General features: G+C 37.6%; 1 protein-coding gene across 9 annotated transcripts in view; it reads left to right on the top strand.

Moving 5' to 3' along the window:
* Naglu (N-acetyl-alpha-glucosaminidase) overlaps positions 1-13,945 on the top strand; it is a 306,046-nt gene that overhangs the window by 220,646 nt on the left and 71,455 nt on the right. For 6 of the 9 annotated variants that reach the window (XR_010859862.2, XM_067145901.2, XM_067145900.2 and 3 more), the window contains 2 exons: positions 7,590-7,676; positions 13,276-13,466. Coding sequence is in view for 8 of the 9 variants with exons in the window: in XM_067145901.2 (XP_067002002.2) it covers positions 7,590-7,676; positions 13,276-13,466 (278 nt within the window). In the remaining variant the exon portion in view is untranslated. The remainder of the gene's footprint in view (positions 1-7,589; positions 7,677-13,275; positions 13,467-13,945) is intronic. The other 3 variants (XM_067145906.2, XM_067145908.2, XM_067145902.2) reach the window with 1 other exon arrangement.

Raw genomic sequence — 13,945 nt, 5'->3', positions numbered from 1 at the left:
GGTAAGGGCTATTCACAATGTCACTAAACCATTAAAAAAGCACAATATTAACATTGCATACCGGACCCACAACACCAACCGTAATATTTTTTTCAATTCCAACTCCGTTAATATGATTTACAACAGATTCTCAAACTCGGGAATATATAGACTCAGATGCACACAGTGCAATTTTTCTTATATAGGGTAAACTGGCCATAGCTTTAGAATAAGGTATTTAGAACATTATAATGCCTTGAAACACAAAAGGCATTCCACCATGAGCATTCATATGAGGGACACAGGGCAGAATTTCAGTACTATCGATCAAGATATGCAAATACTCAAATACGTAAATAAAAGCAGTCTAATGACCGGGTATGAAAATGCTTACATTTCCTTGGACCAGTACTTCAATAAAAATAGTAATTTAAATGACGTTTTGGACATTAATAGCCCCATAATTGAGCAAATCCCCAATCTAATTGCTAACTTTGGAATCAATGCTAAAAATTTCATGAAGGTTTTCCATTATAAACATGCTTTCAATCTTCCTGTAGTAACAACAGCAACAGTTACCACACCTACAGCGCCTCCTAGCACTGCATCCCCTCCAATGGCCGACAACTCGCATAATGTCCTGCCTTCCTTCCCCTTCCTGCTATCTTTCCTGCCTCTATGATCGCATTCGTACAACACATGTAGCAGTAAGTCAGTGACCATCAAACCACCATAATAATCAAGGGACTAATCTCCCCTCAATTAACACACGGGTAAGCGCCTTCAATTATTTCCTTACAGTAGTACAGCCTTTAAATTCCAGCAACTGGCACACATACTGTTCTTCCTTTCTCTTCTTTTTTACAGGATGCACCCGATTTATGTTTTTTCACCTACAAGATCAGTAGTTCTCCATTTGAAGCCCAATATAAACACATTACTACATAAATAATGTTTGAAACACAATGCGAGGGAGTCCCATAAGGTTATTTACGCCAATCCAGACGACGTTTTATCCATCAGTGCAGTTCGTTTTTCAACCAATATATATGATTTTAGCATTCCTCATCATGTTTATTTTATGAAACAACATCATAGTTCATTACAAGAGCTCACCCTTATGTGAATAACTGTTTTTAATCACAAAAAGTCTAATGCCATTGAACAAAGATTATTATGGTCATTGTTTTATACAAACAATTAATCACTACATATTATAGTAACATTTTCAAGTCATTTATTCCACTTACATTATAAGCAATTTTAAAGATCAATATTTGTTTCAATAGACATAATATAATCTTATTGATTATTTTCAAATTGTTAAAATTCGTATTTTATCAATGTAATATTAGACGTTTTTTCGTTATATATACCGGGATCAGGGCCCTGACCCACCATGGATTAAGTAATCTTTAGCTGATGATGCTCACTAAGATTGAGTGAAACATGTCCTACTTGTAATTTCTATTAATGGTTTTATCCTAAATATATATATATTTTTGCTAGTTGCTTTACGTCGCACCGACACAGATAGGTTTTATGGCGAAGATGGGAGAAGAAAGGGCTGGGAGTGGGAAGGAAGCGGCCGTGGCCTTAATTAAGGTACAGCCCCAGCATTTTCCTGGTGAGGAAATGGGAAACCACGAAAAACCATTTTCAGGGCTGCCGACAGTGGGGTTCGAACCTACTATCTCCCGAATACTGGATACTGGCTGCCCTTAAGTGATTGCAGCTATCGAGCTCGGTTATCCTAAATATAAATGACTATTGTGTATTGGAAAGGTGGTTTTATTAATATAATAACTTCTTATAAGGGCTTTAAGGCTTGGTATACAGCAAAGGAAAATAGACCATCACCCCACTGACATTGTTGGGATGCTTAAAAGCAGAAATGTCAGGTGCGGCTGGCACAAGAACATCAGCACACATACTGTGTGTGACCACAAGGTTCCTGAATTTTACAAAAACACTTGTAGACATAATGTTACAACTTGGAAGAAAAAAATAATTATTTGTATCCACAAATAAAAAACTGCTTGGACTTATACTTTATGGAAGGAAAATGCAACACATTCATAGTGGATTGTCATACAAAGTGGGCTAGATTGACAATTATGAAATATAAAGGTGGTGCAGAATTGTTAATGAGTCTTTGATAATGCCTATTATGAAGTTATTGATTGTATTTCTGATGGATACCTAACCCTTTCTAAATGTTCCAGGTGTATTTTGTGGTACCTCCCCTGCTACCAAATAGCAGTGCTTTAACTGATCAATTTTCAAGTTGGATGTTGTAATATTTGTTCAAATATGGGAGACACGGTTCATAAATATTTCCCTCTTATGTGTCAATCTCAATCGCCTGTTCAATGTCATATATAGGATATTGGAATCATTCCGTATTGACGGTTTTCACTTTACAAAGGAATGTGTCCTCCTATTCAATACATATGTTCAATGTCTCTTTCAAAATGTAGTGGGGATTCGACACTAAAGCAGTGTACATCTTTTTAAATGTCGGCTCTTCTCTTTGACCCTGTAGGAGGAATATAGTGAACTTCTTCATTAACTTGCCACTTCATTTCTCTCAATCAATCAATCAATCAATCAATCAATCAATCAATCAATCAATCAATCAATCAATCAATCAATCAATCAATCAATCAATCAATCAATCAATCAATCAATCAGTACTGATCTGCATTTAGGGCAGTCGGCCAGGTGGCAGATTAGCTATCTGTTCTCCTAGCCTTTTCTTAAACGATTTCAAAGAAATAGGAAATTTATTGAACATCTCCCTTGGTAAATTATTTCAATCACTAACTCCCCTTCCTATAAATGAATATTTGCCCCAATTTGTCCTCCTGAATTCCAACATTATCTTCATATTATGATCTTTCCTACTTTTAAAGACGACACTCAAATTATTCGTCTACTAATGTCATTCCACGCCATCTCTCCGCTGACAACTTGGAACATACCACTTATGTAGGATGCTAATTAGTTTATAATATCACTTATTCGATACATTAAAATTTTAAACAGTTAGGAATTTATCTTTATTTCCAAATGAGACATGTTTCACCTTTCATTGAAGGCATCATCAGTCACAATACTACCTCAAGGCATAAATGTGGTACCTAATTTTTATTTAAATTATAATTACTAAGAAATAATATTGACATATTGCAGTAGGGATAATCAATGTTCAGTGATAATATGGATACCAGCATATCAGCCGTTGGCTGTAAATTACCAGTTGTGAAGGATAACAGCGTCAAAATGTTAGGGTATGTCTTACGAAGGTTACATTAACATATTTACATGGGGGCAGTCTAAGGAAAGGATACAAGTGACTGGCACCAATATGTAAGACCACAGGGTATTTAACAGTGAGCAGCAGCATCCTACATATAGTATCTTCAATACGAATCCACAATGATATTTATCACTTGCAACATACCACTTAGTTGAGCAGCTCGTCTTCTTTCTCCCAATTCTTTCCAGCCCAAACTTTGCAACATTTTTGTAACGCTGCTCTTTTGTCAGAAATCACCCACAACAAATCGAGCTGCTCAAAATATGGCTTCTGATTGAGATAGCAAAAAATTAAATTCAGGAAACTCAATCGTCAAAAATTACCAGTGTTTCGCCCAGAGTGCAGCATGGGCTCATCAGTTGGATACCGCACCTTTTCCAAGACACTGGCCGGCTAACACGCCGGTAGCGACATGACTGCAAGCCATACATGTGATAAGCACAATGCAGTGCCGACGTACTAGGGGAGAATTGCATCTCCACTTGCTATATTGCCCTGCCGGGCTAGCATGACCAAAATATGACTTCCAATTGAGATCAAGCGATCCTGGTGAGGGTCCCATACATTGTAACCATACTCCAGTTGGGGTCTTACCAGAGACTTATATGCCCTCTCCTTTACATCCTTACTACAACCCCCCTCATAACCATGTGCAGAGATCTGTAACCTCTATTTACAATCCCATTTATGTGGTTACCCCAATGAAGATCTTTCCTTATATTAACACCTAGATACATACAATATTCCCAAAAGGAACTTTCACCCCATCAATGCAGTAATTAAACCTGGAGGACTTTTCCTATTTGTGAAACTCACAACCTGACTTTTAATCATATCATTGCCTTCTGTCCATCTCACAACATTATCAAGGTCATGTTGCAGTTGCTCACAATCTTGTAACTTATTTATTACTCTATACAGAATAACATCATCTGCAAAAAGCCTTACCTCTGATTCCACTTCTTTACTCATATCATATAACGAAAACATAAGGTCCAATAATACTGCCTCGAGGAATTTCTCTCTTAATTATTACAGGGTCAGATAAAGCGTAGCCTACTCTAATTCTCTGAGATCTTTTTTTAGAAATATAGCAACCTGTTCAGTCACACTTTTGTCTAGTCCAATTGGACTCATTTTTGCCAGTGGTCTCCATTGATCTACCCTATCGAATGCTTTAGAGAGGTCAATCGTGATACAGTCCATTTGACCTCCTGAATTCAAGATATCTGTATATCTTGCTGGAATCCTACAAATTGAGCTCAGTGGAATAACCTTTCCTAAAACCGAACTGCCTTCTCTCGAACCAGTTATTAATTTTGCAAACATGTCTAATATAATCAGAAAAAGTGCCTTCTGAAAGCTTACACACAATGCATGTCAATCTTACTGGCCTGTAATTTTCAGCTTTATGTCTATTACCTTTGCTTTATACACAGGGGATGCTATAGCTACTCTCCATTCATTTAGTATAGCTCCTGCATGCAAGCAATAATCAAATAAGTACTTCAGATATGGTACTATATCCCAACCCGTTGTCTTTAGTATATCCCCAGAAATCGTATCAATTCCAATCGTTTTTCTAGTTTTCAACTTTTGTATCTTATTGTAAATGGCATTGTAATCATATGTAAATTTTAATACTTCTTTAGCATTAGTCTCCTCCTCTATGTGGAAATTATCCTATTCTGCTGACTGAATACTTCTTCCTTTCTAAGATCCTCACATACACACTGCCCTTGTTCATTAATTATTCCTGGAATGTCCTCCTTTGAACCTGTTTCTGCCTGAAAGTACCTATACATACCCTTCCATTTTTCACTAAAATTTGTATGACTGCCAATTATGCTTGCCATCATGTTATCCTTAGCTGCCTTCTTTGCTAGTTTCAATTTCCTAGTAAGTTCCTTCAATTTCTCCTTACTTCCATAACCATTTCTAGCTCTATTTCTTTCCAGTCTGCACCTCCTCCTTAGTCTCTTTATTACTCTGTAATAATAAGTGGGGGTCTTTACCATTCCTTACCACCTTTAAAGTTACAAACCTATTTTCACATTCCTCAACAATTGCTTTAAACCCATCCCAGAGTTTGTTTACATTTTTATTTACCATTTTCCACTGATCGTAGTTACTTTTTGAAAACTACCTCATGCCTACTCTATCAGCCACTAGCTGCAGTGCTCGGCGTTGCCCGGATAGTTTCTGAATATTTACCTTTTAAGAGTTGCATTACCAGTTATTTATGTGTGAAGTGAATTTTTATAGAATTCCTTTTTAACTTGCAGATTGATATGTTACAATCTATTATGTAGTTTTAGAATTATTTAGATGTGTTTGATTTCAAGTTTTAGATTATTTAATTTTCGAGTAAACTTCGTCCTTATGGAAGCTCGAATCGACTGGGAAGTATTTGATCCTGTCAAAAATTAATAAGTGATAACTCTATGTATTTGGCCATCACACTATAGATACAATGTACAGGATTTCAACTGTCAATGAGACTGTCTCCCTCTCGCCCCCCACCCCTAAGAGATAAAAAATCTGGATTGTCACCATTCATCTCAGTGACCCCAAAATTCGTAGATTCAACACTGTTTTCAATTATTTTTATACCACCCCCCTCATCCCCTGCCCATAAGGGTGCTAGGGGTGTCTTACCCCCATGGGGTTTGTCTCCTGATACTAATTGATAAGTGTACCAAGTTTGATGAAATTGCTCCAGTGGGTTAGGAGGAGATGTGTGATTTACACGCATGCATGCATGCACGCACGCACGCACGCGCGCGCGCACACACACACACACACACACATTTTTATATATAGTGAGAAAATGAAAATAAAATTTTTATATATAGTTTTTCGATTATTTTTATATCTCACCCCCTTCGCCCCCCACTTGGACTTGTAAAAAATCCGGTGTATTACTATTCATCCCAGAGACCCTGAAATCTATGGATTCGAAACTGTTTTTAATTATTTCTATATATCACCCCCCAACATCCCCCCCTTCGCTCCCCACATAACAGAGGGAGTATTACTTTTCAACTCAGCGACCCCGAAAACTATATATACGACACTATTCTCCATTATTTTTATAACAAACCCCCCTGAACCCCCTCCTTAAGGGCGCTAGGGATAGCTTACCCCCACAATGCTCGTCTCGTGATAGTAATACGTGTACCAAATTTGGTTGAAATTGCTCCAGTGGTTCAGGAGGAGATTTGTCATTTGCGTGCACGCACGCGCACACACACACACACACACACACACACACACACATACACACACACATATGCACGCGCACGCACACACGCACACACACACACACATATTCACATTTTTATATATACAATAGTAAGATTTTTATACTTCACCCCCTTCCCATCCCCACCCAAAGGAGTCCTATGAGTGCCTTACACAACAGTATATTTTTTCCAGATAGTAAGTCTTATGTGTACCAATTTTGGTTGGCAGCTATGTCCAAACGTACATGCATAATTACGCTGCTCTAGAATTCTGGAGCTGATGTTGCCATGGTTATGGCAGTTCATTTCTTTTATCCGATTCCTAGAGCAGGGGTAGTGTGGTGCCAACATCTCCATAACGGTTGGTTTTAGGCCCTTAAAACATGGTTTTCGTAGCTTACAAATTCTTCTTTCACCAGAATGAATACTCCCCCTCCCACCATTCCTATCCTATCTCTACGATACACACTCCAGTTCCGTGAGAAAATTTCTGCATCCATTATATCATTTCTCAGCCATGATTCAGCTCCTATCACAATATCTGGTAAGTATATATCTAATAAATTACTTAATTCTATTCCTTTCTTTACAATACTTCTACAGTTCAACACTAACATTTTTATGTCATCCCTACTTGACTTCCAGATCTCTGTACCCTCATCACCGCTCCCTAGAGGGTAAAGCAGAAGCTAGAGCTGATCTAACCTTGTGATGGCGATTATTCCTTTTAAAAGCATATAACATTGTACTAGAACACTTTGAGGTATGGATTCCAAGCAGAAAGCTGTTCCTTTTAATTCTTATACTTCACCAAACAACTTAGACATTTGACATGTTTCTTCAGTGCCTCTTAGCCAAATAGCATTAATGTGAACAAAAGGAAGTTCATAGTTTGATCATTTAACGGTAAATGTTGTTTCACTGTGAATTTCTCTCAGAGCCATGAAGCTGTGTATTTGAGTATGTCTTGTCTCAAGTAACTTGCATGAGGAAAAATGCATGTGTATGGTATGTTGCATGATTTGTTTTTTATTGATTTCTAGGATAGCGTTTACAACTATGTCAGTGGTGGTGCAATAAGTGACAAGCATGTCATAGCTTCCAGACCGGCCTTAAGTTTGAAAGAACGTGTAAGTGTCATGTGAAAAAACAAGATTTTAAAAATATTACTGTGGAACGTCGATTATCCAAACTTATTGGGATCAGCTATAGTTTGGATAATCTATTGTTCAGATACCTGAACCCAAAAGCCACAAAGTGCATAAAATGTGAAGGTTTCTTAAAGATAATGTTACCATTACAATGCAGTTTCCTACATACGGAATACGGTACTTAACCCTAGTTATACCACTTGGGGTTACCTTACACTGACTTTCTCTATTTTTAAAATTTTAAATACATAAACAGTCTTTAAAAATATGAAAATATTATTTATTGTCTGAATTGAATTCTTGTGCCTAGTTGTGTTTCTGTTCTGATATTTTCATTGAAAGTATTCCTAAGAAACAAATATATGAGGGCTGTTTGTTTATTAGTGGCAACACTGTTGTGTGTACGGCAGGGGAGCAAAACTATTGTTTCTTGCATCATATACACATATTAAAGTGGTATGCAACCTATCACACAGTACCTCATTATTATTATTATTATTATTATTATTATTATTATTATTATTATTATTATTATTAACAGATACATCGCAACTGTACCATTTGCCACCGAGGTAAACACCTCATTTGCAAATAAAGAGATTTTGATTTTGATTTTGATATCCTGGTAGCAACGGTCACTTACACTAGTGTGATAATATAGTAAAGTTAAAACCTACTTACCCAACAACAACAATGACAAAACAACAACAAGCAATTCCATGGAAAGGAAATATTACAAGAAATACTACTAGTTTAACATTCTAAATCCAGCACCGTCATACACAAATTCACACACAACTTAAATATTTCCAGTGCTTAACACTGTGGCTTACACTACTATAAGTTGAGCTTACTACTAGCTTAACATTACAAGTGATAATAAAGTAAAGTTAAAACATAATTTCCCAACAACAACAACAACAACAGTACAACAAGCCTTGACTCGTCCATCCAGTTTTCTCTTTTTATTGGTTGTAATTAATAGTTGTCATTGCTAAAGAAATATCCCTTGTGTGTTGAGGTGGTCATGAAGTATCCTCCTCTTGGTAATTTGTGTGATCAAATACAGTAATATGTCTGGTTTTCTGCCTGTCAGTTTTCTAGTGTGGTACAGGACTTGCAGGACTTTGACTATTGTTGTACAACATGTTACAACATTACTGATTCAACAGTGGAGGAAATTCTTGGGTAAAAAATCAAGGAGATATTTGATGGAAAACAAGTTCTTGGTGGTAAGGGTCATAGTCACTTGTATACCAGTGAATACCTGTCAAAAACAGAAAAGTACAACAAAGTGAGCAAAAGAGTAATCTGCAACAATTATAAAGAAAAATGTGGCAAACATAGATAGAAAACTGCGATCTGTTGTAAATGTCAGGACAAGAGTGAAGAAAGTTATGTATCCAGTTTTCACTCCTGTGAGCCCTTGGCTGTGGCATCATACACAACCATTAACCTGGCTCAAGGGACATAGGGTCACCGTTCCTATCCTTCACTTGAGTAATTATTATCTAGCGCATCCACGTTGCGGGGGTGGGTATCCTCCACATCGGTAGGCCGGCGTGGAGGAGAGCTAAGTTCAGGCTGGGACCCAGTCTCACGGGGTATAACATGGAACTCATGCCCAGGGTTATGGGTGAAGAACTCAACAGCATCTTAGGCAGAGAAGGAGACCTTCGGAATGGCGAAGATGGTGGATGAGGCAACCCATCCTCTCTGCGTTGTGGAGAAGAGGGATCTTCAAAGGCTAAGGGAGTAAACCCCAAAAGAAATTCCTCAGATGTGTTAGGCTTAGCAGGTCAGCAGATGAGTAAATTTGTACTTGCTTTCAACTATAATACAAGCCTCGGATGGAAGTTTAAAAATGGAAATGGAACTGACAAGTCTCTGGCTACAGTTGCACAGTATGATGGTAATGCTGATGTTTGTGCAAGTGTTAGATCAGAGAACAAAACTCGATTTGGAACAATAAATATTTTAACAATGAATGGGAAGGAAAATGAATTGACTGGCCTAATGGAGAGACGAAAACTCAACATCCTGGGATTAAGTGAAGTAAAATGGAAAGGGAAAGGAATGAAGAAACTAAGAAAAGGGTACACCTTGTACTGGATAGGTAACCATAAAGAGAAAAGAAATGGAGTGGGATTTAGAGTGAATCAGAATGTTGAACCTGAGCTGAAGTTGAGTATGTAAATGAAAGAATTAATAATGCACATACATGTAAAAAAGGAACTACTGAATATAGTACAGGTGTATGCTCCACAGGCATGATATAGCGTGGAAGAAAAAGATGATTTGCTCAGTGAACCGGAAACACATATTGTTGGAGATGGGATCATGAAAATGGGAGATCTGAATGCCCATGTGGGAACTGATAGGATGGGATACAAGAATGTTCTGGGCCCACGTGGGTATGGCGATAGAAATGAAGATGGAGAGAAACTGTTGGACTTTTTGTATCAGAAATAACCTGATAATAAAGAACACATGGTTTATGAAGAGGAATAGCCATAAGATCAGCCGATATAGTTGGGATGGACTGTATGGAACAGTCATCGATTTTATAATAACAGCCAGAGAATAGGGAAGATACGTCATGAATACGAAGATAATCTCCAGTGAAAGTATGGAAGGTGATCATAGATTGTTAATTGTGGAATTAAAACAAGTAAAATTCCCTAAAATTGTACTGAAGAAGAAACCAAAGATCAGGATTTGGGAATTGGAGGAGGAGGATAAAAGAATGGCATTCCAAGATTGTATAAAAAGGAAGTTGCCCAACACAGAAATACGAAATGGAGAAGAAGAGTGGGACGATTTAATACAGACATTTGTGGAAGCAGCAATTGATGTATGCAGGAAAACAAAAGCAAAAGGTAAGGGAAAGGAGACACTGTGGTGGACGGACAAAATGAAACAAGAAATAAAAGAAAGGAACAAGGTGAAGAAAGAACTGGATAAGGAAATAGATCAACAATAGACTCAATATTTACAGTGCGAATGATAATGGCAAACACTTGGAAAGGAACAAGGAAATCGTCTTCGTATTTTTAGATTTGGAAAAAGCTTATGATATAGTTAAGAGAAAACATGTATGGGAATGCCTAAGGAAAAGGAATGTATCAAAATCATTAATTAACAAGATAAAAGTGTTGTATCATGAGAGTAAAAGCAGTCTACAAGTGGGGAGTGGTGACTCTTAAACATTTTATACCTAGTATAAAAAAAGAAAAGTCTCAAGCAAAGAAGTGCACTGTCGCCATTATTGTTTATTATATTGATGGATGAAATCATAAAACGGTGCAAAACGGAGTATCAATAGTGCTGAAGTGAATGCTTTGGTATTTGCAGATAATGTGGTGATTTGGGGAAAGGGAGAAAAGGAAGTACAAAAGGAGACTGGATATTTGGAATGAAAATCTGAAGAAGGTTTTAATGGTAATTAGTAAAAAGAAAACTGTAGTCTTGGACTGTGGAAAAGAGAAAAAGGGAAGCCAAGTGAACATAGACGGAGAACGGTTAGAGAATGTAGAACAGTTTACATATCTGGGTAGCATTATTAATGGAAGCAATGAAATTAACCCTGAAATTAATAACAGACTAACTAAAGGTACAACATTTTATCATCAAGTCAGGGAAAAAATGAAATGGCATATGGCTTTTAGTGCCAGGAGTGTCCGAGGACAAGTTCGGCTCCCCAGATGCAGGTCTTTCGATTTGACTCCCGTGGGCGACCTGCGCGTCATGATGAGGATGAAATAATGATGGAGACGACACATACACCCAGCCTCCGTGCCAGCAAAATTAACCAAGGATGGTTAAAATTTCCGACCCTGCCGGGAGTCAAACCCTGGACCCCGGTGACCAAAGGCCAGCACGCTAACCATTTAGCTATGGAGGCGGACTAAGTCAGAGAGCTTTTATGGGATAACAAAGTACCCAAGAAAACAAAATTATATAAACCATATTTCATACCAATTGTAACATTCGGACTAGAAACGCTGGTAACTAATAAGAGACAAGATAGTAAGATCCAAGCCGTAGAAATGAAATTTTTAAGAACATCGGTTAAAAAGACAAGAGAAGATAGAATCCAAAATATTAAAATCAGAGAAGAGCTACATGTAGAACTGTTAGTACAGAACATACCGAAGGCAAGGCTGAGATGCTTCGGACATGTAAAAAGAATGGGAAATGAACGGGTAGCAAGAAGGGAATTAGAAAGAGAAGTTAAGGGAAAGAGACCAGTTGGAATACCAAGAAGAAGGTGGATGGATCAGATTTGGAAGGACATTAGAGAAGCTGATTGGATGTGGCAGAAGTAATGGAGCAGGAGAAGTTGAAGGACAGAAAGGAGCGGAGGAGGCTTGTCAACCACACCCGGGCGACTGAAGGGGGACCCGATGATGAGCATTAAATTGAACTGATTATTTAAAGGTATCAAATTATATTTCTGTTTACTATTATTATGCACATTGTTTCTGTAAGAGATAACATTATCATTCATAAGTAAATACTGTATATATTTTTAGCGGCCTTAAAATATCCGCTTCATTGGCAGTAGGCCCTATATGTTATTCAAAATACCTTGGTATTGCTAAGGTTAATAGAAATGATGCGGCATGTTATTGTGTGAAGTAATTCCAGATTTTCTTCCTTTTTTTTTTTTTTTTTTTTTTTACAGAACCATCCTTCATTTCAAGATTTGATGCCTGTTGTAAAATGACTTCTTTATTTCACTTAAACCAAGCTCGATAGCTGCAGTCGCTTAAGTGCGGCCAGTATCCAGTATTCGGGAGATAGTAGGTTCGAACCCCACTGTCGGCAGCCCTGAGAATGGTTTTCCATGGTTTCCCATTTTCACACCAGGCAAATGCTGGGGCTGTACCTTAATTAAGGCCATGGCTGCTTCCTTCCCACTCCTAGCCCTTTCCTGTCCCATAGTCGCCGTAAGATCTATCTGTGTCGGTGCGACGTAAAAACGACTAGCTATTTCACTTAATATCAGAGATGGTTGTTTTTCCAATGTTACTAGAGAAGATCCACTCCTTGTCTAAATATGTATCAATTGTTAGCACATTGCAATTTTGTTTACTTGACCTCACAGTGTACAATGCACGCATTATGAAAATAGACTGAATACAACACAACATAGCATGACACTCCCATCAACTTTTCTACACTGAAACATTTGTTCCTGATTAGGTAAGTCAACAATGGACAGTCCAGAAAGGAGACCTTAAGCCATTGTACTGTACTGAATAATGTATCTGACCCGACGGAATTCAGGTGATTTTCGGTAAAGAAGAAAGGAACTTGCTAATGGGAGTTTCCAAGAAGGGGCTATAGTAGATACTGTATTATCTTTAAAGAAATTGATTGGTATTCCCTGTATAATATTGTGTGAGAGAGAAATAAGTATACTACTCTTTCATTGAATACCTTTAATACTTCTTTTGCAAAAGGAATGCACAAAAACTTGAGCAAAGAAAATGTGGGTTTGGATAGTTGACGTTCCACTGTATTTGGATGTAGCGATTGTATAAATAGTTAAGAATGTTGCTTATTCTTTCAGTTCTGGTATAACACTACTGATCTACAAGTAGTGTGGGATGAGTTCTTACAAGCTGCACCTTTACTAGAAGGCTCAGCTAATTATCAACACGATCTGGTTGATGTCACTCGTCAGTGTCTTCAGGTTTTGGCTAGTGGATATTATAAACTAATAACTCAAGCTTATAAGGAGAGGAAGGTGGATAAATACCAGTGAGTAGCAGAGTTGTTGGAATGATACTGTTACTTTAACTTCTTCATTTACTGAGAGTAACAACATAATGCTAATGTCGTATTTTAGTTGTGTGAACTTGTGTGTAGAAGGTGCTGAATTAGATGTGAGTCCTAAAAGGACTCTTCCACTTCAGAGACAGTTTGCATTTGGTTTTTGTATGTTTTAAAATCTGCTGGAATTATGTTAATGGCGCACCCTATGAATCCAACTAATCCTATTCCATTTTAGTCATTGTTGCCAATCCACCAACGGTGAGCGAAGCTTTTTAATTATGTGTAATCATCGTCGTCGTTACCGCCGCTGCCGCCTTTTCTTGCCATAGTAACTTGATTTTCTTAGTAACAAGGCACTTTTTATTCCTTTGTAGTGCATCTCCTTCAGTGAGACCTAATCATGTCCCTATGGACAGCTGTCATTTGGTGGCTGAAGATCTACGTCATTCTCTTTTACTTGTAAC

The sequence above is a fragment of the Anabrus simplex genome, chromosome 4 (assembly GCF_040414725.1).
Source record: "Anabrus simplex isolate iqAnaSimp1 chromosome 4, ASM4041472v1, whole genome shotgun sequence".
Classification (NCBI taxonomy): domain Eukaryota; kingdom Metazoa; phylum Arthropoda; class Insecta; order Orthoptera; family Tettigoniidae; genus Anabrus; species Anabrus simplex.
The sequence above is the reverse complement of the archived record's forward strand: the minus strand, read 5'-3'. Positions and strand labels throughout refer to the sequence as shown.